Source organism: Schistocerca piceifrons, chromosome 3 (genome assembly GCF_021461385.2).
Source record: "Schistocerca piceifrons isolate TAMUIC-IGC-003096 chromosome 3, iqSchPice1.1, whole genome shotgun sequence".
NCBI classification, from domain to species: Eukaryota; Metazoa; Arthropoda; class Insecta; order Orthoptera; family Acrididae; genus Schistocerca; species Schistocerca piceifrons.
Window position 1 is genome coordinate 364777903 of NC_060140.1, and position 27874 is coordinate 364805776.

The 27874-nt window shown below is 41.1% G+C and overlaps 1 protein-coding gene across 1 annotated transcript; it reads right to left on the reverse strand.

Moving 5' to 3' along the window:
* LOC124789610 lies at positions 1 to 27874 on the reverse strand. The gene is made up of 3 exons (XM_047257025.1): positions 27468 to 27874; positions 24493 to 24747; positions 1 to 173 (listed from the first exon to the last, which is right to left on the reverse strand). Exons 1-3 carry the CDS (start codon positions 27813 to 27815, stop codon positions 159 to 161), a joined length of 618 nt encoding a protein of 205 aa, XP_047112981.1. The 5' UTR covers positions 27816 to 27874; the 3' UTR covers positions 1 to 158.

Genomic DNA, 27874 nt, shown 5'->3' on the forward strand with positions numbered 1-27874 from the left:
TACTTAAAATATCATTTATTGTTTTGACAGCATAATATAAAAACCTTTATTTTATACTTTTTTTCTTTGTGTGCATATTGGTAAAGATGAGACAGTGTGTAGACATTGTACCATGATGGACCTCATCAGGTGTGGAACAGATTGTCATCAACTCTTCTTCATGATCTTGTACCCTATGAAAGGTAAAACCATAAATTAATTCATCTTGAGACATTGTGTAGTAACTAGTATAATTCCACTACTATGAACAATACTAAACACATATTAATGAAGTTGTGAAACTTTTCCGGTTCTCTCCAAAAGTGTAACAACATATATTTCACTACCAGCTAATTGGTTACTTTAAAGCGTATTTTGCGCACCATCAAAAATCGTAAATATATCATCTATAATAATGATGTGCAAATAAAAAATACACATTAATCAATGTTCACGCTCCCACAAATGACAAAAATAATGCTAAAAATAGGGAAGAAACAGATGAATTCCGGGAAAACCTTAAGGATCATATATCAGAAATCCCAGAAAACAATGCAAAAATACTTCTAGGAGATTTTAACACTCAGATTGGAAAGGAAAAGAAATTCTGCGATATTGTCGGCAACTTTCCAACACACAAACGAACCAACAAAAATGGAGAAAGGTTAATTATGCTCTGTAAGCAGTTTAAACTCAAGCTAATGTCAACACGTTTTAAACATCTTCCCAGAAAACAAAAAACCTGGGTATCTCCGATAAAGAGTATCGGAGAATTTCAAATAGATCACGTTGCCATCTCCTCCAAATGTGAAAAAGAAATATTGAACTCACGTGTCCGAGAATCTCTAAACCTCGATTCCGATCACTATCTCACGAAAACAAAAACTAAATTGATCCCACAAAACAAACAGAAAAGCAGAAATGGTGAATATAAAAACAGAAATAAAATAAATTTTGATCTTACAACCCTGAGAAATTACAACCTTAAGTCCAACTCTAACCTCAAGGATTTTCAGAAAAAACTAAAGACATTCTCCCCTTCACAAAACCTCCAAGAATTCCAGAACAACTTGATTGAGGCAACAGAAACAACCTTTCCAAAAAAGAGCAAACCGAGACACCCGTGGTGGGACAGCAACTGTAATGAAGTTCTGCATGAAAGACTTAAAGCCTGGAAAAAGTGGAACTCACATAAAACTGAAAACAACTTTGATGAATTTAAGCAAGCCAGAAAGAATGCCTCGAAAACTATTCGCAACACCAAGAGACAGTATGAAAAACAACAACTGGACTCAATCGAAGAGAATTTCAAGAACTGCAACACGGCAGCTTGGTGCAAAACATTCAACCAGAAACTCCGAGGATACCAGTCCCCTTGTCTAAACCTGATAAGAAATAATAAGACTATCGCCACCAACAATACTGAAAACTGTGAAATCCTGGCTGAATATTTTGAGACACTCCTAAACTGCCAAACACCCATCCAGACTCTCAGTTTTACGCAACCAGAAACATTACCAACACATTCAACACCTCCGACACGAGAGGAAATCACAAACATAATCAAAAATCTCAAAAACAGGAAAGCATGTGGAGAAGACACAATTACAGCAGAAATGCTCAAGCTTCGGGGAGAACCATCAGTAGAAGCACTACACAAAGAACTTGAACAAGCATGGGAAACCAAGAAAATCCCAAGTCACTGGAAAACTGCCCTAATTCACCCTTTGTTTAAAAAAGGTGACAAAAGGGATGTTAACAACTACCGTGGAATATCGCTTCTCCCAGTCCCATACAAATTTCTATCAAAAGCCCTGCTCAATCGTGTATCACCAATTATAGAGGAAAAACTTGGAGAATATCAAGCTGGCTTCAGACCAGGAAGATCCTGCGCCGAACAAATTTTTAACTTCAAAACAACAATGAACTATTTATCTACAAGGAGCAAGAAATATTTCATAACATTCATTGATTTCAAAAAAGCTTATGACTCAATCGATAGAGACACACTCATCAAAACACTTCGAGAATATGAAATAGTTGAAACAACAATCGCCATAATCAAAGAAACATTAACAAATACAACATCAAAAGTAAAATTCCAAGGAGAAATTTCACGGCATTTCGAGGTCAAAACCGGCGTCAGACAAAGAGGTGCGCTGTCCCCGGTACTCTTCAACTGTGTTCTGGATGAAGTCATAACAGAATGGAGAAAACTCACGCAAAAACATGGAGTTGAGAAAGTCCAAATTGGAGGGAAGTGCTACAAAGCCATTGAAACCAACTGTTTTGCCTTCGCTGACGATCTCGCCTGTTTAGCTTACACACAAAAAGACACAATAAAACAAATAGAATTACTTAAAGAAACTGCTGAAAAAGTAGGCTTGCAAATTTCATTTGAAAAGACAGAAATCATTACAAATATCAAAAATCCACCAAAGAAAATAACTACGAAATACGGGAAAATACAGGTATCTAAACATTTTAAATATCTTGGTGAACTAATTCAGCCTGTGGCAAAAGGTCATCCAGCCTGCAGGGCTAGAATACAAAAACTAGAGACAGCAACTCACTACTGCAGACAAATGTACTCAAAAAAATGTATATCCAAAAACATTAAACTCAGACACTACCAGACTGTCATTAGACCCCAGATACTATATGCATCAGAAACACTGGCCAATTTTACATACACAGAACAGATAGAAAATCTTGCAAGAAGAATTGTGAGGACAATTCTTGGACACAGGAAAATAACAGATGACCAAGGCAAGTCTGTATACAGACTAAAAAGCAACAAAGAAGTGTATACGAAGTGCAGCAAAATTACAGACGAAATTAGAAAAAGAAGATGCTCCTTTTTGCTCACATCATGAGGATGAACCCAAATAGGCTTACAAAACAAATATTTTCGTACATCGCAAATCTAAAAAATAAAAATTTATGGTTTATCAACACAGAAAGAGATCTAAAAGAAATGGACATAGATCAGGAAACAATATTTAACAGAAACCTTTTTGGAAAAAAACTGAATTCATTCATGGGTTTCGGTGTGAAAATTAAGAAGACTTGTGGAACTAAATGGTCTGAAGAGAGAAAAGCCGCCTTCAGCGCAAGAATGAAAGAAGTGTGGACTGAGAAAAAGAAGACTTCCCAGAAGCGCAAGAAATAACTGTTTTCACGGTCTTTAAAGGCCAAATTTGTATAATAATAATAATAATAATAGTAATGAAAGTAACAGGCATAAAAATAAAACAAGTTCCATGAAGCTAAGCGCTGTCTTGACAACAGTACATGAATTTTTTATGCTTTTTAGATTTCAGAAAGTACTGCAGCACTACTCACTTTGATTTACAACTTGTTAAGTTTAACAGCATATTTCTTTCTTTGAGTGAAGCGTAATGATTTCGCAGATATGTGATGTGCCGCCATCAGTGTGTGATGTATGTTAGTTATAAGGACCCAATAGAGGAAGGTAGTATCAAGCGCCATCCTCCAGCCCAGTATAAAGTCCAGCGCCAAAAACTCATCAAAAATAAAACGTTTTATTTTCCACTCCATCATACTGGTTATTCTTATAAATATTTTCTAGTAGTAGAAATCTTGCTTTGGAACAACGTTCGGTCTGATATAATGGGACAAACTCCAATATTTAATTTTAAAACACCCAATCATCTATTTACTATTACATCAATAATGTTTTTCCTTCAATTTGATCACAGGTTTTATCTTATTTCAATTTACTGTCCCAATTTTTCAGCGGACATCTCCCAAATAATAATTCTCAAAGCTGAAGCATTTTATTTATGCCTGTCTCTCTCTTGGACTTCAATAACTGAGTAGACTTCATACACATTATCACTATTGTTACATTTATGGTGTGATACTGTCATTGTTTTATTTGCGATTATGGTAAGTTTGTTCTGTGAAATCCTAGTTTGAAGTAAAGGTGGATCTGCATGTTCTGCACTAATTTCATCAAGTGAAATAAAACTAAATGTCATTACTCTGTGCATTTCTCTTACACTGTATGGTGGTGTAGGGTGTCCCCACTACCACACTACGCACCATCTGCTTTACCCACTCTGACACTCATCTTGTACAACATCCATGATCCCCTAGTCAACTTGACAAAGTGATCATGGTCTTGGGCAGTGTGCTGCGAGAAATGTTATGTATGGAGCAATACATAATTGTGACATATTATCAACGCCAACTGGGCTATGTGCATCTAGTACCTACAGAAGAACCAACTGACACATGGAAAAAAATAGGAAAAAGAGACTTAAATGATAAATTGCAGCTTTATGTTTGTAAACAGTTATACAAAACTACATGTATCATAGCAAGATATTAATAAATGAATTATTTTATTTTATTTAGAGACCACTGATTATGCTTGATGTGAACAGGAAAATATTTGGTTAACAACAAACTACACGCCCTTTGCAATATAAAGGTAACATTTTTTGTTATCTACATGATAAACATAATAAAAGAGTGCCATAGTACACAGATATAACAGTGGACATAAGGAAAGTTTTGCTATTAATTTTATTAATTACGAGTTAATTTTATCTCGGAAGACGAATCTCACTAATGACTGTTCACATGATACAAAATGGTTCACTAAAAGTACAAAAATTGCAACCGAACAAACCAGAACTATTTAGCTGCTAAGATTAATCAAACAATAGCTTTAAAATACCTGAACAACAAATAATAAAAGTATACTAATAATAAATATGCAGTGTAGGATTAAATGACAGTCGAAAGATAATTAAGAATGAAACAATAAGTAGACAAGTCAAAATGTTACAAGATGTAAAAGATTAGAAAAGATGGGAACTGATAATATAAATGAATGACTTGAAGGCAACAAAAATACAGGGTGAGTCAGCACTCTCTGATGGCTTCTGAATTTATAGTTCACAATGACATTTTATTTCAAAAGGTATACAAAGAATAACAGTCTCATCTTGTATGTTAATTTTGACAGTAACTGACAGCCACTGTGGCCGAGCGGTTCTAGGCGCTTCAGTCTGCAACTGCGCTGTTTCTGCCTTGGGCATGGATGTGTGTGATGTCCTCAGGTTAGGTTGAAATATTTCTAAGTCTAGGGGACTGATGACCTCTGATGTTAAATCCCATAGTGCTTAGAGTCACTTTTTTGCAGTAACTGATTAGTTCTGAAAGATAATGCCCTTTAAGTATAAGCCCTCTTTTTCGGGACACTCACAGACCCTCTGCGAGAAGTTTGTCACCACTCTCTCTAACATGTTATGCGGTGCAGCATGAATCTCTCGCTCAGTGTTATCCCTTAACTGAAGGACAATAAGTGACGTGCTGATGTTTATTTTTGTTGTTGAGGAAGCCTCACAAGAAAAAGCCACAAGGAGTAAGGTCTGATGCCAGGGCTGCGAGTCAACAACTCCCCTGTTAGTTATCACTTTTCCCAGAAACAATTTCCTTTCTTCAAATACACAAAAATTGGAAATACGAACTTTCGCATCGTCTTACTGAAACCAAACATTTCCACGATATCTGCCAAGGCGACGACGTTCTGTGACGAGAAATTCACGCAACATAATCAAACAAAGCTCCGAGTTCACAGTTACATCTCTCCCATTTCCTTGGAAGAAATAAGGCTCTATGACACCAAATTTACCTAACCCAGCCCACACTGCAACCCTGTCAAAATGTAATGGCCACTGGCGTAGTTGCTGAGTGTTGCTTGGAGACTAACAACGACAGTTCTGTTTATTAACACTGCCGTTTAGGTAAATATGAGCCTTGTCTGTCATTAAAATCTCAATTCCAGACTGTTTCGTCAGCATCTCTTTCCTTGTTTCAGCAAAGCGTCTCTTTCTCACAAAATCTTGAGGCTTCAGCTCCTGAACAATAGCAGTTTTGTAGTGACGAAAGTTTAGATGGTGTAAAATGCGTCGAGCTGATGAAGTTGATAACCGAAGAAACTGTGTGTGTCGGCTTACAGATAATTTGGGACTCTTTTGGATTGCAGGACACACAGCTTCCATGTTTTCAGGTGAAATGGAGGTCTTTGCACAAAAATGGTTCAAATGGCTCTGAGCACTATGGGACTTTACATCTATGGTCATCAGTCCCTTAGAACTTAGAACTACTTAAACCTAACTAACCTAAGGACATCACACAACACCCAGTCATTACGAGGCAGAGAAAATCCCTGACCCCTGCGCGGGAAGCGAGAACACTACCGCACGACCACGAGCGTCTTTGCACAACCTCTGTTTTATCTTCAATGTAGAACCAGTCTCATTAGTTCTTAACCGATATCAGAATGGTATTGTGGATTGGAATTGCACCATTAACTGGAAAGCTGAATTGGAGATGGAACCTCCTATGCGTGGTGGTCACATTTCTTTACATGCTTAAAGAACGTATCTACGACGAATGCGCTATGTTTCGCTGTGTTGCACAGCCCACCTGTCCATTGTTAATAAATTGTTGCTCCAGGGGAAAACAATGAGCCAAAGCCCAGCCCTCCTCTATGCTGACTCACCTGATACTAGTGTAGCCGAAAAGTCAAATAACGCTGACTCACCCTGTATAAAGGTAGGGATAAAAGAAGAGATTAGAACATGATTATTTCACTAACTAACTACGAGAAATATTCTTGCAATCGTCATGGAGAGTGGTATATTTTGTTCTACTGACAACCTTGGTCTCAGTAGAACAGCTGGTGAATAAGCCATCCATCTGTAGTCGACAGTGTGTACATATGAGATTCAATAATCTGACCTTTTGCTGGTCTTGATTTTTTAGACCGTCTGTTTCAGATTATTTGCCACTCGGGCAAAGTAAAGTTTTCGGGGTAAACCAATAGTCTAAGATTGTTGTTCAGTTACTGAAAATTTGAAGGTATCACCATTCACTTTTAGGTTTATTAGGAAGTATCCTATTAACTACCTTAGTCAATGTCTATTGAGAAGTATCCTATGAATTGCCTTAGCCAATCGAAGATGTGGGATATTTCTAAGAAGCAAGATCAAGCATTTCATTTTCTACCAGTATCATGTTAGCCATTACGAATGTATCCATGAACCTTCTGATTCTCCTGTTTCATGATTTTAAATTATCCTTTCGTATACCATTCTGTGGAAAAATTTCGGTCAGAGATTGTTATAAGTGAAATATGTAAGTCAAAAGCATTTGTGAATATTGGATTAATTCGAAAACACTCTAAATATAATTGTTCAGAGAGTTGTTGATACCAGCTGTTCTACCTCAGTCTAGTTATTTCCTAATTATAAGTTAAAGAAATAGTACTGATAATAGTAACCGTGTATGTATAGGTAGAAGTCTCTTATACTGATGCATTACATATGACATAATTTTCGAAATCTAGCAACAACACAAGTGCGGTTGCTAAGGAAGTAACGTTTGACAATAACTCGAGACCTTTGTTCCTGACCAAGCACATTTACAATGTGGACAAGTTTCTAAGTATAAATGAATGCTTGATATATTATTAATACTATTTCATGTTAGTAAGAATTAATCATAATGTCTCATCTGCATAATAAAGCAGTACGTTAAGTTGGCTGGTTGATTGGTTGAAGAAAGGGGACCAGACATAGAGTTCATCAGTCACATCGGATTAAGGAAGGACGGAGAAAGAAGTCGATCGTGCCCTTGCAAAGAAACCATCCCAACATTTGCCTGAAGTGATTTAGAGAAATAATGGAAAACCTAAATCAGGGTGGTCAGACTCGGGTTTTAACCGTTGCCCTCTCGAATCCGAGTCCATTGTGCCAATCACTGCACCACATCGCTCGGTGTACAATGAGTACGCAAAAGGGAATACAGACGTATAAAAAATAAAACTGACGTAAAATCAGTATTGTTAAACCGGATGACAAGTGGAAGACTGTAGAAACATACATGCCTGGGGATGAAGAAAAATATAACCCATAGGAAAAGAGAAGAAGACGTATGATCATCAAAAAATCGGAAAGCACGTCAGTACACACCAAAGAAGGAATATCTGAAAGGTGTAAGAAATTTAACATTAATACAGAAAGAGAAGAGGAAGTAAGTGAAGCTGTGATGGGAGATACGACATAGTAAGAAGAATTTGACAGATCCTTGAAAGAGGTTCGGGGAAACAAACTTCATGGGACAGACAACATTCCGTTAGATTACTGACATATTTCCGAGAATCAGCGATGACAAAACATTTGCGAGATGTATGAAACAGGGAGAATACTCTCAGATGCTAGGAAGAATGTAATAATACCATTCGTAATGAAGGCAGGTGTTGAGAGGTGTGAATACTAGCGAACACCACTTTAATAGTTCACTGTTGCAAAATACTGACACGAATCATGTGTAGAACCGGAAAAACTGGTTGAAGCCGATCGTTTTGGGTGTCACAGAAATTCAGGAACACTTGAGGTAATACTGACCTCATATCTCATCCCAGAAGACAGGGTGTAGAAAGGTAAACCAAAATTTACAGTATTTGTAAATTTTGAGATTAGTTTTCACAGTTTTGACAGAACGATGCTATTTGAAATGTTGAAGATAACAGGGATGAAATTCCGGAAGCGAAAGGACATTTACCAATTTACAGAAACTAGACTGCAGTTGTAGTGCTTGATAGACACGAAAGAGAAGCAGTAGTAGAGAAGGGGACGAAACAGGGCTGCACCTTTCCCCAATATTACTCAGTCTGTACATTCAGTAAGCAGTAAAGGAACGCAAGGAGAAAATTCGTGAGGGAACTGAAGTTCGGGGGCAAGACAAAAGAAAATGAGTTTTGGTGATGACTTTGTTAGTCTGTCGGATGTGGTTAAGAAGTTGGAACACATGCTGAACGGAATGGATGGTGTCTAGAATAGATTGTAATATGAACATCCTTAATAGTAAGATAACGTTAATGTAATGTTATAGAATTAAAGCAGGCAATGCTGAGGGGATTAGATTAGGAAATAATATACTATTACAAGTAGCTGAGTTTGCCACTTGTGCAATAAAGTAGCTCAGGATGGCCGTAGTAGAGAGGATGTAAAATTCTGACTGGCAAGAGGTAGAAAAGAATTTCTGAAAAAAAAGGAATTGTGATAGCAGGTCTTTTCTGAAGCTATTTGTCTGGAGTGTACCTTGTACAGAAGTGAGACATGTACGATAAACAGCCAGACAAGAAGAGAACAGAAGCTATTGAAGTGTGATGCAGTAGAAGAATGCTGAAGATTAGATGGACAGATCGATTAAGTAATAGGCAGCTTCTCATTCGAAATGGGGATCCGAAAGTAGTGTAACTACTGGCAGGGTCTCCCATGTCGGGCAGGCCTCTTGCCGAGGAGTCATACAAAGGGTGTCTCACAATTTCCCATCTTTCCCTTTAACTATTCCTGAGTTTTCCTTACTTCAGATGACAACAAAATCCTGGGGGCTTCCATCTTGGGAGTATATGGGTGATAATAACAATGGCCCTTAACTAAGTCTGTCATTAGTTCCACTTACATGCGTCTGGGTTCTGCAGTATGCTTTCCTAAGAACCTGTCTTGACTTTTTCAATCCAGACTGTATCGGGTGTCGTGACCCTATGGTGTTTTTTGCCGCCGCGCGGGATTAGCCGAGCGGTATCGGGCGCTGCAGTCATGGACTGTGCGGCTGGTCCCGTTGGAGGTTAGAGTCCTCCGTCGAGCATGGTGTGTGTGTTTGTCTTTAGGATAATTTAGGTTAAGTAGTGTGTAAGCTCAGGGACTGATGACCTTAGCAGTCAAGTCCCATAAGATTTCACACACATTTGAACATTTTTCCGTCTTTTGCTTTCTTCTTTTCCTACTCCAAACGAAAAGATAAGTTCGATAGCTGAGTGAAAGCAACTGCTCGGGCGGAAGAAACTTCAATTAAAAGTCTTACAAGAGTGGAGGCAGTAAGGTGACAGTCTCACCATTAGACTGTCATTGATGGGGCCTGTAACTCTATGAAGCAGAATTTTCTTACGAAAAAGCGTTACAAAATTGAAGCCAGATCGACAAAAAGCAGGACGGTTAGGCAAAATAAAAGATTAAGACTTTGGAATATGGGAAAAACTACTCGTGGGACCAAGTAATGTTAGTGGTCTAGTTAATAACGAAATAGAACGTAATAAAGAATTAGAGGAAAGAAAATCTAATACATTGGTTCGAACCGAAGACAAAAAGAAACTCAAAGGAATTCAGTGTATAGGAGACTGCATGTAGATTTCTAGTGGATTTAGTAAACAACAAAGAGCAGTTAGTACAGCTGTAGTAAGTATTGATAATAAGTAGGAAAATAAGATCTTGCAAATGAGAAGATGCTTTTAGATTTATATTGTTTAGAGGGCACTTGGCCGTAATAGGAGTATGAACCCCTGGAGAAGGCTGAAAGGAAGGTAGGGGGAAGATCTATGAATAACTAAATAGAGAAATAAATAAACGTTAACAGAGATTGCCCTAGATTAACAGGAGATTTGGAAGCCAGAGTGGGTACATACTGATTAAAGATGTTGTAGATAAATTTGCTTACGATATTTTGGACGACAATGGAGAGAAGCTGCGACAGTTTGCAGTATTTAAGATTCTAAGAATTAGAAATACATTTTCGGAAAAAAATCGCATCACCAAGAATGGGGTGTGCGACATAAACGAAAGTTATAGGCGTGTTAATATATCTGAAAGATATATAATTCGCGGCAGCTGCGTAAGCGTGGCGCTAGTAGTGCACTATGAGGATGGTTTTAATACACGCTGTAGCAGTTGTGAAAGTTAGTTGTCTTTGAGATTGGACGCGGTGAGTTGATGTTGGTCAAGAATGCCTTTTAGGCAACAAAGACACCATTATCACCACCTCACTGAATTCTAACGAGGTAATGTATTAAGGCTACGAGAGGCTGGACGTTCCTTCTGCGACACTGCAGATAGACTTGGCAGGAGTGTAGCAACTGTACGTGATTGCTGGCAGTGGTGGTCATGGGAATGTACGGTCGCAAGAAGATTAGGCACAGGGAGGCACGTGGCACGACCGAGACTGAAGACCATTGTGTTCGGGATATGTCTCTGGCCCATACCACTGCTTCTGCAGCAGCAATTTCAGCAGCAGTTGGCACCGCATTGACACAACAACTATTAAATACAGTTACTTCAAGGTCAGCTCCGAGCCACACGCCTTGTAGCGTGCATTCCACTGACATCAAACCACCGCCATTTGCGACCCCAGTGGTGTCAACCGAGTGCTCATTGGAGGGCAGGATTGACGTCTGTTGTATTTTCTGACGAAAGCTGGTTCTGCTTCGGTGCCAGTGACGGTCGTGTTTTGGTTAGAAGGAGGCCAGTTGAAGGTCTGCAAACAACAAGTCTCCTTGGAAGATGCGCTCTACCTACTCTTGGGGATATGGTCTGTGCGTGATTTCGTACTACAGCAGGAACATTATGGTGATTATCCTTCGCACAGTGACTGCAAATTTATACGCCAATCCAGTTATTGGATCTGCTGTGTTGACATTCATGAACAGCATTTCAGAGGGTGTTTACCAACAGGATGATGCTCGCTATATATCGCTGTTGTAACCCGATATGTTCTACAGAGTTTCGACATATTGCCTTGGCCTGCTTGCTCGATCATCAGATCTGTCTCCAATCGAGCACATACAGGGCACCATCGAACGACAACTCCAGCCATATCCAAAACACCAATAATCATTTCTGTACTAGCACGCCCAGTGGCATGGGAATGGAACTCCATACCACAAACTGACAACCGGCACCTGTACAATGCAGTGAATGCACGTCTGCATGCCTGTGTTCACCATTCTGGCTGTTACACCGGTTCTTAATATACCGGCATTTCACATTTTCAACTTCTTATCTAGCGGTTCCATTAACCTGTGATCTTGCAATGTTAATCACTTAAATGTGTTACCTAGAGAAATCTACTCCCGAAATATCATAACTCTATTTAATTATTTTTTGCTGTTGCGATTTTTTCTGATAACGTACTTTTTGTGGAAAAAAAGACATCCATAAATTTACTTGGTATGGAAGGCGAAATAAATCCCTAATGACTATGCCCTTACAAATAAAAAAGGTCATCACAGGTATAGGATGTGAGACTCTATCGGGGAAGTGATATATCAACACAGCACTATTTGCTGACATCAGAACTACCTCTTCTATCAAGTTGGAAGGGAATCATATGGCATGAAAGAGCGAATGAAGAAGTATTTAATATATACCTATTACAAAATGAGAGTATACAAACTTCATATCAGTGAAGGTTGTCTGCTTACCTACAAAAACAATAAAGTAGCCAAAATATTAATGAGGAATTGAATCACATAATACAAGCTGTGACAACATTACTTAAGAAATGGTAGGTAAACAAAGAAAGTACCATAAAAAAGTGATTAACGATATGGCATGAAGAAATTGTAAACACAGTAGGAGAAAAGAAAGGAGCTCAGCAACAAGCGTTACGACAGGAAACGAATGAAACAAGAGAGATATATAAGAAAAATCGAAATGAATTGAAAAATACTGTGAGGTAAGATCACAGTCTTGGGACAATTTTCTAAGCAACTATGAAACTGTTATGATGCCCTATGAAGAGCTTAAGTACTTAGACAGTGACGAAAGAGATACAGCAAATATAAAAGTAACTGAATAGCTGATGTAAAGTTATAGAAATTCGTGGTACACTAGCTCCCTGAAAAAAAAAAAAAAACGAAAATGATGAACCTACTAATGGAAATGTAACTCTCATTATCTTAAAAAGTTAGAAACAGCACTAAAAATGAAGAACTGGAACACTACATGGGAAGATGGGATACATGCAGAGTTATGGAGCAATGGGAGCCCAATACTAAATCAGATATTTCTGAATTTAATTAATAGATATTACAATGAAATTTCAAGATCCAGGGCACATGGCCAAGTTACGTATGTATATAAAAATGGGATAGAAACGGGTATGAAGATTGTGGGACACTAAGGGCTTTGAGTACAGGATAAGAAATATATGCAAGAATGTTATGTAAAAGAGTATGAGCTGTTACAGCCGTTTCATTTCTAGGAGAACAAAATGGATTAGAAAGAGACGATTTTGTACGAAAGCTACTTTCACAGTTAAACAGATAACAGAAAAAAGAAGGGTATATAACCGTGCAGATCATATAGCTTTCATTGATCATGCAAACACACTCGACCGAGCAAGTGGGAAAATTTTTTTTGGGAAACCATGACTCAAAAAGAATATCTGAATCATCAAATTAAAGCACTAATATATATGTATACATACGGCAATCAACGTACGTATCGGAAACGAAATATACAGTAAAAAGGATACATATGAACCAAGGTACAAGGAAGAGTTCTGTCTCCATTTTTCTTTATACTTTATATAGACGATCTGATTAGAGGGTGAATGTATAAAATTAGCGACGTCATTTGCATCGCACCAAATTTTACTCTTAATAATACGATTATATTTGCTGATGATCACATTTTTATGAGTAACACTGAAAAAGAGCCGCAAAGAGCAGTGTATATGTTACAAAAGCTGAGTGAGAATTATAATTTTAAAATTTACCTGAATAAGACAGGAACAATGGACTTCAAAACTGAATATACCGTTGGAACCAAACTTGTAATCTGTCATATTATATTAGAACAAGTAACGTGTTTTAATTACTACGGAAGGTAAGTAAATTACAAATATGAAATAGATTTTTACTACAAATTACCCATGGTCCAGCAAATATGCGCTACAATAAATAGAAGGCCGGAAAATAAATCTAGCAAAGGAAAGCAAATGAAATTCTACAAAGTAATGTTTGTGCCTGCTTTTTCTCTATGGATTTCAAACATGAACGTTGACAAAAGCTATTGAAAACAAAATACAGGTTGCCGAAATGAGATTCATGAGAGATGTATAAGAGTGTTATCCTTCCATACAGAACTGCTACTGGTAAACAAAATAAGAACTAAGAACAAATTCTTTTGGCAGGAAAAAATTATACACTATAGAAATGATCGGGGAAAGCGTGTTGACAGAATACCAAAGGAGAGGATCCGAGGAAAGGTGTTGTACTATTGGCATGAGGTAAGAAGATATACGGGAAGACTAATGAAAGGATGGGCAGAAATGTTTTGCAACTGGAACACGCAACATTGTCAATTCGAAGGAGGTAGCTTAGTGTATTTCTGTTGACTATAGCAGTAGTGAGTAGCTGGTGGAGGCTTTTGGTAGTAGATGTATGTACCGTTGTGATATCATCCGTTTATTATGCTCTCCAAAACAGTATGTCCTCTGTCTTAGTGGCATATGGCAATGGATTTCCTTCTATCGTCACTACAGTACTTACCTGCTTGTCTCTGCTCCACTTACGTATGTACTTCCGTTGCCGCATCACATGCCCGCAATGCGGCCAGGGGGAACTGATTTCGCGATGGGATGACATAATATTTTGGCCGATCAGTTTACACTGAGGTGACAAAGTCATGGGATAGCGGTACGCACATGTACAGATAACATAACCAAGGCACAAAAGGGCAGTGCATTGACGGAGCTGTCGTTTGTACTCTCGTGATTCGTGTCTAAGGATTACCGACCTGATTGTGGCCCCACGATTGGAATTAACAAGACTCTGAACGCGAAGTGGTAGTTGGATCTAGACGCATAGGACATTCTATTTCGGAAATCATTAAGGAATTAAACATTCCGAGATACCAAGTGTCAAGAGTGTGCCGATAATACCAAATTTCAGGCATTACCTCTATCCACAGACAATGCCGTAGTCAATGACCTTTGCTTAACACCTGAGAGTAGCCGGCGTTTGTGTATAGTTGTCGGTGCTAACAGATAAACAGCATCTACATCTACATCTACATCTACATTTATACTCCGCAAGCCACCCAACGGTGTGTAGCGGAGGGCACTTTACATGCCACTGTCATTACCTCCCTTTCCTGTTCCAGTCGCGTATCGTTCGCGGGAAGAACGACTGTCTGAAAGCCTCCGTGCGCGCTCGAATCTCTGTAATTTTACATTCGTGATATCCTCGGGAGGTATAAGTAGGGGGAAGCAATATATTCGATACATCATCCAGTAACGCACCCTCTCGAAACCTGGCGAGCAAGCTACACCGCGATGCCGAGCGCCTCTCTTGCAGAGTCTGCCACTTGAGTTTGTTAAACATCTCCGTAACGCTATCACGCTTACCAAATAACCCTGTGACGAAACGCGCCGCTCTACTGTGGATCTTCTCTATCTCCTCCGTCAACCCGATCTGGTACGGATCCCACACTGATGAGCAATACTCAAGTATAGGTCGAACGAGTGTTTTGTAAGCCACCTCGTTTGTTGATGGACTACATTTTCTAAGGACTCTCCCAATGAATCTCAACCTGGTACCCGCCTTACCAACAATTAATTTTATATGATCATTCCACTTCAAATCGTTCCGCACGCATACTCAAAGATATTTTACAGAAGTAACTGCTACCAGTGTTTGTTCTGCTATCATATAATCATACAATAAAGGATCCTTTTTTCTATGTATTCGCAATACATTACATTTGTCTATGTTAAGGGTCAGTTGCCACTCCCTGCACCAAGTGCCTATCCGCTGCAGATCTTCCTGCATTTCGCTAAAATTTTCTAATGCTGCAACTTCTCTGTATACTACAGCATCATCCGCGAAAAGCCGCATGGGACTTCCGACACTATCTACTAGGTCATTTATATATATTGTGAAAGCAATGGTCCCATAACACTCCCCTGTGGCACGCCAGAGGTTACGTTAACGTCTGTAGACGTCTCTCCATTGATAACAACATGCTGTGTCCTGTTTGCTAAAAACTCTTCAATCCAGCCACACAGCTGGTCTGATATTCCGTAGGCTCTTACTTTGTTTATCAGGCGACAGTGCGAAACTGTACCGAACGCCTTCCGGAAGTCAAGAAAAATAGCATCTACCTGGGAGCCTGTATCTAATATTTTCTGGGTCTCATGAACAAATAAAGCGAGTTGGGTCTCACACGATCGCTGTTTCCGGAATCCATGTTGATTCCTACATAGTAGATTCTGGGTTTCCAAAAACGACATGATACTAGAGCAAAAAACATGTTCTAAAATTCTACAACAGATCGACGTCAGAGATATAGGTCTATAGTTTTGCGAATCTGCTCGACGACCCTTCTTGAAGACTGGGACTACCTGTGCTCTTTTCCAGTCATTTGGAACCGTCCGTTCCTCTAGAGACTTGCGGTACACGGCTGTTAGAAGGACAGTGCGGCGGAATTTGGCGTTAATGGGCTGTGGCAGCAGACTACGGGCGCGAGTGCTATTGGTAACAAACAACACCACGTCACCTGCAGCGCCTCTCTTGGGCGTGTGACCGTAATGGTTGGACCCTGGATGAATGGAAATCCGTGGAATGGTTAGACCACTACCGATTTCATTTGGTAAGAGCTGACCGTAGAGCTCGAGAATGGGGCAGACCCCACGAATTTATAAATCCAATTTGTGAACATGGTACTGAGCAATATGGTGGTGGCTCCATAAAATGATGTTGGCTGTGTTTGCATGGGATGAACTGGGTCCTCTGGTCCAGCTGAACTGACTACTAACTGGAAATCGTTATTTTCGGCTACTTGGAGCCTTTCATGGACTTCCTGTTCCCAAACTGAGTTGGAATTTTTATGGATGACAGTGCCACTCATATCGCCCGACATGAATAACAGCGAACAGTTATGGGACATAATCGTGAGGTTAGTTCGTGGTGAAAATGCTGCACCAGCAACGCTTTCATAACTACAGACGGCTGTAGAGGCAGCGTGGCTCAATGTTTCTGCAGGTTTCTTTCAACGACTTACTGATTCCATGGTACGTCGAGTTGCTGTCCTAAATAGATTTCGAAGTGAAAATTTTCCAGGAACTTCTATATGTGCTTCCTAAAAACTAGACAATCACAGTGTTTGTTTTGTGAACGGCTTCTTTCTGTGGCGACAGACGGTGCACCGTAGTTAGCTGCGACTCAGCAGGTTGTTGTGTCTCATGTGGGCACAAACTCAAGATTAAATTTGGGAACGACGTGCCAGGTTGTAGCCAGAAGGAAGCCCTTTGTGTAAAATATTTGGCGTCTGGAATTCCGTGAAGGTCATGTGGCCTGTTATGAATTTTGTCTTAAAGGCTGTCGGTTAACAGAACCAGTATTCAGTGACATACCTCACCATCGCGCGTCACAACGAGTGGCTCTGCGTATTCTTTGTCATTCGAAGGAAATCGCCATGTTCATGAGTATAACAGCACATATTTCTAGGTAACGATGTAACGACTGTGGACATCGTTCAACTTCATCAGAGTTTCGTGGCAAGATTTCAAATGGTTCAAATGGCTCTGAGGTCATCAGTCCCCTAGAACTTAGAACTACTTAAACCTAACTAACCTAAGGACATCACATGCACCCATGCCCGAGGCAGGATTCGAACCTGCGACCGTAGCGGTCGCGCGGTTCCACACTGCAGCGCCTAGAACCGCTCGGCCACCCCGGCCGGCGCAAAATTTCACGACTTCAATAGAATAGATAAGGAACTGAAATTATTTAGCACATGGTTTCAGTTGCACTTCATGCTGTATTTTTGGAAATGTAATAAGAAGTTAATAATATACAAATACGTGATCTGTGATAAGGCACAGGTTTACAGCAGCATGCTTGTTCGATAGTTATGTAATGTACACATATAAAAAACTCCCAAGCTCCCCATACATGCGGTCGACATCATTTATGTTCGGGTCAACTTCTTGCTGTGAACAACTTTTTTCTGTCAGTAAAAGAATAAAAACTGCAGGAAGATAGCAGCTTCACAATTAAGCACATAAGAGCGTTCTGCTTCTCGTGACAGTTCGGAACCTGATGGCAAATACACAAGAAAGTTTCGCGTCACCCCGGGTCCCGGAACTACTGAAGATAGACGATGACTGTGGGTATTTTATCACAGACACAGTACCTTTGACTGTTTACAGATGTCACTAAACCCGCCCAAGGATGTAAACAAGCATGCATGAGCAGCGCCTATTAGACTAAGGGGGTCCGACAGCCGATCAGTTCCAGTCACTCCACCAGGAAGGAGGTACAGACTCGTGTTGTCTGTAGTTCAACCATGCCTAGACGGTCAATTCCGCGATTCGATCGCCTCCGCGTTGTTACTTTGTGCCAGGAAGGGCTCTCAACAAGGGAAGTATTCAATCGTCTCGGAGTGAAACAAAGCGATGTAGTTCGGACATGGAGGACATAACTGAGAGACAGGAACTGTCGATGAGATGACTCGCTCAGACCGCTACTGCAGTGAATGACCGTTACCTACGGGTTCATGGCTCGGAGGAACCCTGACAGCAACGCCACCATGTTGAACAATGCTTTTCGGTAGCCATAGGACGTCGTGTTACGACTTAATCTGTGCGCAATAGGCTGCATGATGCGCAACTTCACTCCCGACGTCCATGGCGAGGTCAATCTTTGCAACCACGAACCGTGCAGCGCGATAGAGATAGGGCCAACAACATGCAGAATGGACCGCTCAGGATTGGCGTCAATTTCTCGTCACCGATGAGTGTCGCATATGCCTTCAACCAGACAATCGTCGGAGACGTGTTTGGAGGCATCCCGGTCAGTCTGAACGCCTTAGACCCACTGTTCAGCAAGTGCAGCAAGGTGGAGGCTCCCTGCTGTTTTAAGGGGGCATTATGTGGCAGACGTACGCCGCTGGTGGTCATAGGAGGCACCGTAGGAGTGGGACAATCTAGACCAACAGTGCCCTGATGAACTGGTTGATAGTATGCCACGACGAATACAGGCATGCATCGATGCAAGAGGACGTGCTACTGGGTATTATAGGCACCGGTGTGTACAGCAATCTGGACAACCACCTCTGAAATTCTCGCTGTATGGTAGTAAAACATGCAATATGTGGTTTTCATGAGCAGTAAAAAGGGCAGAAATTATGTTTATGTTGATCTCTTTTCCAATTTTCTGTACAGGTTCCGGAACTCTCGTTACCGAGGTGATGCAGAACCTTTCCTGATGTGTGTATTTCGTTTCTATTAAGTAAAAAAGTCATATTACACAAACATATTTTTGTAGTTACTATGACTGTTGTGTTAATAACGCCCTGTTACAACCACATTATCTTGGCTAATCCACCTAACTTTCCGCTTGCGTCTTGGAAGGAATTTTCATTACGACGAAACCATGGACGTAGACTAATGAAAACCGCTAGCAATAAGGACTGTAGCAAAGTAATAAGTAATGTTCGGCCTTAGCTACATCGCTTTACTGTAATCATTGTTAAGGGACGCGGGCCGGAAAAAATAAAGAGACCACAGTTTCAAGTTTTCCTTCATTGTAATTGCCCTTTTCCTACGCAATGGTGGATTAGGTCTCTGTAACCCAAAACTGCAACGTAATTCCATTTTACTGCTCCACTGTGCCACGCGTACCTACTCAGAATGGGCACTGCAACAACCATGCCTGGATAATTATTCAGGATGTTAGAGCTTAAAGCCACGCTTTGACTTGTCGTTATAAATAGAAGGCTCCCAGCATTCGTGGGTGCATAATTTCGAAAGAAGACGTTTACAGGGTTGTATTTCTTATCATTTTTACAGTACTGAAAATCAACTTTGATAGGTGAATGGAGCGACTACACAGACTGTTTGTTTCAACTTGACACAACTAAATATATCGAAGACGGCGTCTCGTACGAAAAATTTATTCTAGTTTAATAAGTTAATAGTAATGAAGTGGACGTCTGACTGTGCTACTACTGGCCACCCCCCAACCACCGCTCCTGAGTGGGCGGGGTCAACTTTGTATTTTCAGCTGGGAACTCCTCCCTCCTGTTATTGCCTGTTTCGATTCTAAGCCTAAAAATATGCACGGGTTGCCAAACCATTTTTTCCCTTTGGTGGAAGATACAATAGAAATCGATAGACATCGAGTATGCCTGTTTTCCCAATTCGGAACCTACACAATTGATTCAACGTATCATTTACAATGTAAATGTAAAACTTTGAGTTTTAGCAGTTGATACTGATAACCAAACGTTACTTGCGCGCCGTAAAGCTGGTGATGCAGTATAAATAATGTGGTCAGCCATTGAAATTTCTGGCAAATAAACTACAGTATGGTAACGTAGTTTCCTGCCCTAGGGGATTGACTGTGGAGAGTTCCCAAACCATCGCGTGCCTCATTTCAATGACAGCCCTCTAACCCCGTCACCAGGGTGCATCAGTTCGGTGAGTGATTCCATCCAGCCGCCCTAACTTGTGCTATCCGCTACGCAACAACCGGCGGAATACGAACCAGGACCGTTGTAATAAGGTGAAATGCCGATGACGTGATAGTGACAGGAGCACCTGCCGAGCATATTCACCGGAAACAGTCATTCCAACGGTGAGAGGCAAGGGGACTTACTGAACCCTTGTACCCCAACAGCGATAGGCAAGAGGACTAACCGAAGTCAAGAGTCCAGATGGAAACAGTAAATTATTAAGTTCACGTCGTCGTTCCCGGATCATGCTAAATGTAGTTTCTAACCAGACACTGAAACAGGTGACCATATTGTACGGTACAATCAAATTTTCAACATTAAAGTAAATTTCGAACATAAAGATCAACTGTTAGAACACGAAGGTTTACGTTTAACTGAAAATGAAATGCAAGGTCCAATGCGTCCGTTATTAACTTAAAAAATAGGAGCATGGGATATTTGCCGATTGCAGCACCATCTACACGAATAGGAAATAAGGGCTTGGTAAACCGTGCATATGTGTTTACGTAGTATCAGAATATGCAATAAAATAAAGGGAGGGCGGGGGGGATTCCCATTCGAAAATACAAAGTTGATCCCACCCACGCAGGAATGGTGGTTAGGAGGTAGCGAGTTGTAGCACAGACAGATGCCCCCTTTACTAATATTCACATTTTGACGTAGAAAATTTTTTTCTCGTACGATGCGTCGGTTCTGTTGTCTCAGGATAAAGCAAACGCTCTTTATACGTCAAAAACACTAGATCATACATGATAAACCCTGCAGTAAGTACCACTCAGATTTTCAGAACCTTCTCCGTATAGTTCCAGCAGACTTTCAATCATGCAAGTGCTTCATTATATCCAAATTTAGCTTTTTTGTTTCTTAATGTTAGATTGTTGTCCAAGAAGAATTTTAGTGTCTTCATAGTGGAAATTTATTCGTCCTTCAAGAAGTACTTGTCCATGTACAGTCGTTATTGTAGTCTCAGAATAGGTTCATTGTATTTCAAGAAGTTTCATTGCTATGTTGGCCTTAAGGAAATGTCTTTTCCCAGAAGAATTTCATTGCTTGTCGAAGGAGCAGGTTAATATTTCCCCAAGATGTTTTTATTTCTTGTTGAGGAAGTTATTCATCATCAGCATCACTTACTTTTTCTCTCAGGAAAAGGTTTTCTTTTCAAAATATGTAGCTTAGGTAGTGTGGACGATGCTTTTGGACAGATTTCCCGAAATAAAATTTACCTCAAACAACAAGCTTGAGCCAACGAGTGCGTATTTATGACGAGGTTTACCAAATTATGGAAAGAGATAAAACAAGGAACCGAAAAAACGAAGAAAGGATAACTGACCTGTCTGTGGATCTAACTGCCATGGAGGACACTTGTTACGTTCCTGGTTTATTTCCTTGTTAGGAGTATTCAGCCTCATGAACATAACTGCGGAGCTGCTGGAACGACGAGCAGTGACCGGAAGGTGTGGAAAGCTGGCAACGACTCAGAACGCCGCGTGCTGACCCCATGCCCATCCATACCTCAGTGGATGGTACAGTGGTCACTCAGCATCTGATAGTTCACCGGGGGTGATACAGGAACTGCTTTTTGTAACCCTTCAGAAGTCGGTATTGTTGTAGGCTCGGTGTTGATGGCTTGCGCACTATTCGCCTCCCCCGCATAGGCACGGCCGTATCGCCACAGTTGTTGCTGTACACGCGCATGCATTCACGTTACCAAAGTACGTTTCCTTTTACGTTTTTTCCACATACTTCATTATATGCCGCTAACCAGAAATCTTGGATCTGTTGCTTCCTGGCTTGGAACACAGCGAAATACCACCAAAATTTCACAAATGATAATCGGATTTCGCAATGTTCTGTTTTCGTGCCGTTTAAACCCATTCTCCGTCTCTTCCTATCTTAAGGAAGCGCGTCGGCTTTTATAAACTTAGTGGGCAGACACTTACTACTGTCGCCCGTTCCCCAGCGTCGTATCAACTGTTCCTGTACTCCGAAACAGGCGTCAAAATCCTTCATAACTGACGAGCACTTTCCAAAATCCTTTATCACTGCCTTTCTAATAGCGATACGACACCCTTTCCGGCGTCGTTCCACTTCGTGGAGAAGAAACCGGACACTGCCCACCAACCTAAAACACGAGTTGCAACATAATCGCAGCAAATATCCACAGTGACGCGGAACTGGATTTTATGTTCATCCAACTTGCGAGAAACAATATTTTACACCAGTTTACTAAGTTCGGTCTATGAAGACGATCTTGCAACGTCCAATATGGCTTCCCGATCACCGATGAACAGCATAATATTTCTGAACCTGTTTTCATTTCCTTTTCTTTTTTTTTCAAAAAAGAAAAAAGTGCATCCACGTTCTCGGAAATGTTCTCTCTTACATCGGTGTTAATGTGTCGACCAGTCTGCGTTTCTCATCTTTTAAAATGGCGACTCTGAAATGGTTGGAAAATACCCATTGAATTGTATTACCTCTTACATGGAAGAAAAATCGTTTCAGTCACAAACTTCTTGAAACGTGATAATAATAGACTCAAGCATCAAGCGACTGTTGAGGACGGGGGGGGGGGGGGGGGGGGGGGGCAATGCGTCTTGAACGAATGCGCTCTGTGAGACAGCCCTCACCAGGTCTACGTCGTACGCGTAAACGACCATCACCTGCATGAAGGCAGAATCTGCTTTCATTGCTGAAGACCACGGCGCGCCATTCCGTGGATGCTCTGACAGCCCCAATCGAGCCGTACTCATCGATTCTATGGCATGAGAGGAAGGCGGGCGAGAGGTGTACGAGCCCAGAGTCCCCCTGCTAATAACCGGTTCGCAAAACTTCGTGTTGACCCGTCTGAGCTCACAGCCCCCATTATCTATGCTATAATAGCCGTACGATCTGCCACTGATGCCCTTACAATATGAAGATTCTGGCGGGCATCTGTGCTGCGTGGACTTTAAGAACCTCGACTACGGTTGTGAGACTGTTCACAAGATCACTGATACGAGCGTCGTTGCACAGCTGACGCAGCAGGTCCAATGTGTGTGGAATTTCTCCGAAATGACCACTCCGCCACTCGGAGGGCCACAATTTGACCCCTCTCAAACTTGCTCAGTTGGCGGTGGGAGTATGTGGGCATCTCCGTGGCATGGTTGGCCGCTTGCTTCACATGTCAGCACGATACTGAAACTTGATGGGGTAATGTACTGTGATGCTGAAAGGACAGTTCACTTATGCGGAGCTGCATATGATCGCAAAAAAGGTTTCTGTCTCCATTGACGAACTTCTCAAGGGTGCCATTTCACCCCATGTAAATATGCTCCATACGGGAAATTTGAACCACTTGCCTGAATGATGCCCTGCTAGCTGTCGAATGGTATCACTGGATTCACGATACTGCCTATGCCAAAATGAAGAGGGATGTTTCCTGGTAACCGTGGTCCTCATGCTACGCTCTTGACCCAGTAGTATATGAAAAAGACAGCGCTTCCAAAAGCACTTAGATGGGGAATTCTATGTTCGAGCGCTTTCGATTCGGCCTCCAAAAAACGAGCTTATATTGACCGTCTGGCCATACTCCCCCTATTGAGTTGCACCAATGACTATTACAAATTCTGATGTCATCTCAGTCACATGACACTCCGATCCACTCCATTCGCTTTGTTGACATAATCTCTCCTTTAGCTGTCTCTTCTGCAGCTGCTCAAGGGGGTATTTTTACAATCCTTCTGAAACACACTGGGGACACAGAAATGGTTCAAATGTCTCTGAGCACTATGGGACTTAACTTCAGAGGTCATCAGTCCCCTATAACTTAGAACTCTCAAACCTAACTAACCTAAGGACATCACACACAACCATGCCCGAGGCAGGATTCGAACCTGCGACCGTAGCGGTCGCGCAGTTCCAGACTGTAGCGCCTAGAACCGCTCGGCCAACCCCGCCGGCGACACAGAAATAATCTTAGTATTGTTAACTGCCACTTTACGGTATTACAACTGAACAGTCAACCTACAGCACGTACTTTGTCAGTGGATAGTTACCAAGTTTAATTCATGGAGTGATCTTAGAATAATGCTTTGGTAAGAAAGTGTGCAGTGACAAGAACAGGTGTCGCGACACGGAATGTACGAGCATTTAAGTAATTTGCAAAATGGTACTTAAAAATATTACATCATCGTACCTTGATGTTCCTACAGGAGTCTTCGATTAGCACGTATCCAGCTGGACAATGTTTTGGCAGTGTTACTAGCCTCACAAAAAGAGGGGTCAGACACATTCCAAATTTAAACCTAGAACCTTCTGGGCACATTGTACGCTCCGCTGACTTCCCTATAGGCTGAGTGGTCTGGCTGCCATTAGTAGCGTTGACTGCCTCTTCGAGCAGCTTCTCAGACATGGGTGCGGGTTGTGAATCAGCTGATCCAGGGCGTGTTCCCTATAGTTTCAAAAACATGTTTACAATCTTGAGAAAGCTATGGCAATGCACTGAAATACGTAAATTTACATGAAATAAGTAAGTATATGTAAGTACACATGAAACGGTAAATGAAGCGTGATTCGAAATACTTACACGTACATGGTTATAGGAGTCAATTTAGATTCTCACCATTACCTGACATGAATCAAAATAGAACGAGAAACAGAACTGAACAGCGATGCAACAAGAGCACTCAAATACAGAGTAAAAGACTTATTGCTCAGTAGGTATGACAGAAGAAATATCACTCTCAATATGAGAAACGAGTAAATTATCCTGCTGACCGGAAAGAAAAAATATTGTCTTTGGTATAATGAAATCGGTGACAAGCTATTAATCAAAAAAGCTAAAGATTGGGAGAAATTGAACAGTACTGAAGTTCCAACATATTGGTAACACATTAAATACCAAATTGTTACAGAAAATACTCAAAACTTGGGAGAAATTAAACGTTACCGAAATGTCAAATGTTAGTACGAGCTCTAATAGCAAAGCAGAAAAATACCAAAAGTAATTAATTATGAATGTAACAAATACAACACATATCAACTGTATGGAACAAAATGTAAATGAGCGTTTGGCGTGATTGGGCGGGAGGCCTCTTGCGTGGCAGGTCCGGCCGCCTTGGTGCGGGTCTTATTACATTCTACGCCACATTGGGCGACCTCCGTGCCGGATGAAGACAGCACAACACCCAGTCCCTGAGCGGAGAAAATCCCCGAGCCAGCCGGGAATCGATCCCGTGCCCGTAGGACAGCAATCCGTCACGCTGACCACTCAGCTATCGAGGCGGACATTGTAAAGAATACAAAAGGAACTGTAGTTATAAGAGCGAAGGACATGAAAAACATGCAGTTGTTGAGAAAGGTTTGAGACAAGTTTATAGCATACATTCTATATTATTCAATCTGTACGCTGGGCAAACAATTAGTGAAACCAAGGAGAAATTTGGAAATGGAATTAAAGTTCAGATAGAAAAAGAAAAATTATAATTTGAATATCAGCAACAGTAATACAAGCGTAATGGAGTGTAATGAAAGTAAATCTGATGATACTGTAGGAGAATTTTAGGAAGTGAGACACTAAAAGTAGTAGATGTTCCTTTCTGGGCAGAAAAAATCGGAGGATGGTAAAAGAAGGGAAAACAGAAAATGCTGAGTGCATAAGAAAAGTGAAATTTGTTAACATCGAATATAAATTAAAGTTTTAGGAAGGTAATTCTCAGGATATTTGGATTGCAGCCTTGTATGGTAATGGAATGAGGACTGTCAGCAGCGCATACGGAAAGAGAGTAGTTACTTTTGATATGTGATGCTGTAGAACAATGCTGCTGATTTAACTGGTAAGTCATATAAATTATAATAGAAGAAACAAATGTATGCCACTGTTTGAGTGAAAGAAGGGATCAGTTGCTAGCACACATGCTGTACCATCAAGATAAATCGAAATGCATTATTAAAGAAAGTGGTCCCCACACAACCTGTGACCTCCAAGTATTTTTATAGCGTCCATTATAACTCTCACACAACCTTCCAATTACATAAAAATGGGAGTAAACCTCATATGTTACTTCATGTCCCATGCTCGACTCACTGATGTTTAGAGCTTGTAAAGCTGCTATATGCGGATATGCTGATTTCTAATCGATTAACATCGGGTGGTTTAGCGGTGATTCGAAGTGCTGTAGGAACGTAATCGAACAGCCTTGCGAATACTGCTGTTTTCATTTTGGAAAACGGGGGTTTCCGCAGAATATTCGTCATGAGACGTAAAAGAAAAGGCAACACTTGGTCAGGATGGTTCATGTTCAGGGCGCCCTAAACGAATGAGCAAAAGTCATAGAACGAAAAACACTGCCAAAATATCATAGAACCGCCTCCGTACTGAAGGGACCTTCTATAAACTGCAAGTTAAATGCCTCAATGGGGCGCGATATCTGAAAAGAGGATGTATGGCAATTCTTTGGGCCACAATGCACGTCTTCCGGTCGGCTACTGTCTTTGTTATTTGACCCGTGGAAGACGCAAATCTTTATGTGATGCTGCTAGAAACGGCTGTCCGAGAGGTACCCGAATCTTGATATCTATTTCATCCTTCGCAGTGTTCCCTTGGAAACTGGTTTAAATAGACCAAATTCACTGTCGGAGTGAAACCGACTGTTCTTCAGAAGTCGTCATCCTCGTCTCCAGTCCCTGTAGATGAGGATCTTTGTGCGACCACTGTTCTTACGCAGTATTACATGGGTGCGAGTGGCATACCCGTGACACAAAATTCTTTATTGACATGTTGCACAGCCCGCGGTTATACACGAACAAATAAGAAAACTACATTCATGGCGTAACCATGGGCACGTCCAAACACAGTAGCTGATTTCTGTCATGCTGTCAAGTATTTACATCGAGCGATCTTACTGCTCTGGACATGATTTACATCAGTCGTGTTTACATGACAGTCTGGTACCAGTTATATACCCCACTCCCCCCTACAGCGCCTGCGTGTCCTTCTATAGGGAATGACTAATATTTTGTCTAAGGGTTTTATTTAAATTTAATATCGCGAGGACACTCAAGCTAGTTTCATCCAAGTGAAAGGAAATTAATGGTAACAGTGTTACGATTATCACACCAATGTTTGTAACAGTCAGCTAGTCTCTAGGTGGTTATTTCTCGACAACTGACCTTTAGCAGCTTCCTGCAGCGCCCTCTGACACGCACGAAGCCATCACGGCATCTCTCGCGTGAATAAAATATTGTAGGCTCCGGGTTAGGTGTTGTTGTCGGTGCGAAAGTCGGGGTAGGTTCTGCTGTAGTTGTCAAAAAGCTACGTTGCTGGCCATGCGTCCACATTCTCCGGCACTGTCCTGCTACCATAACGTACCCATCTCGACATCTTGTGGGGATGAATACGAAGGTAGCGGTTGGCTCTGGTGTGGTAGCGGCTGAGGTAGAGATTGTCTCTTCCCGAGTCTGTGCCACTGCTGCTGTCACAGACAACAGGAGGAACAGGTGGCAAGCCTGCAGTGACATGGCTCTCGTCAACTGTGCGAGGATGTGTGTTGGAACTGGGCATCGGCCTAAGAGCTCGC

What these genes read in the sequence shown, in the direction of transcription:
- LOC124789610 (XM_047257025.1), bottom strand. Translation starts at nt 27,815, where the DNA reads ATGTCACTGCAGGCTTGCCACCTGTTCCTCCTGTTGTCTGTGACAGCA. An exon ending in GCTGCAGGAAGCTGCTAAAG is followed by an intron (nt 24,748 to 27,467) that starts GTCAGTTGTCGA and finishes TTGAAACTATAG; the next exon opens with GGAACACGCCCTGGATCAGC.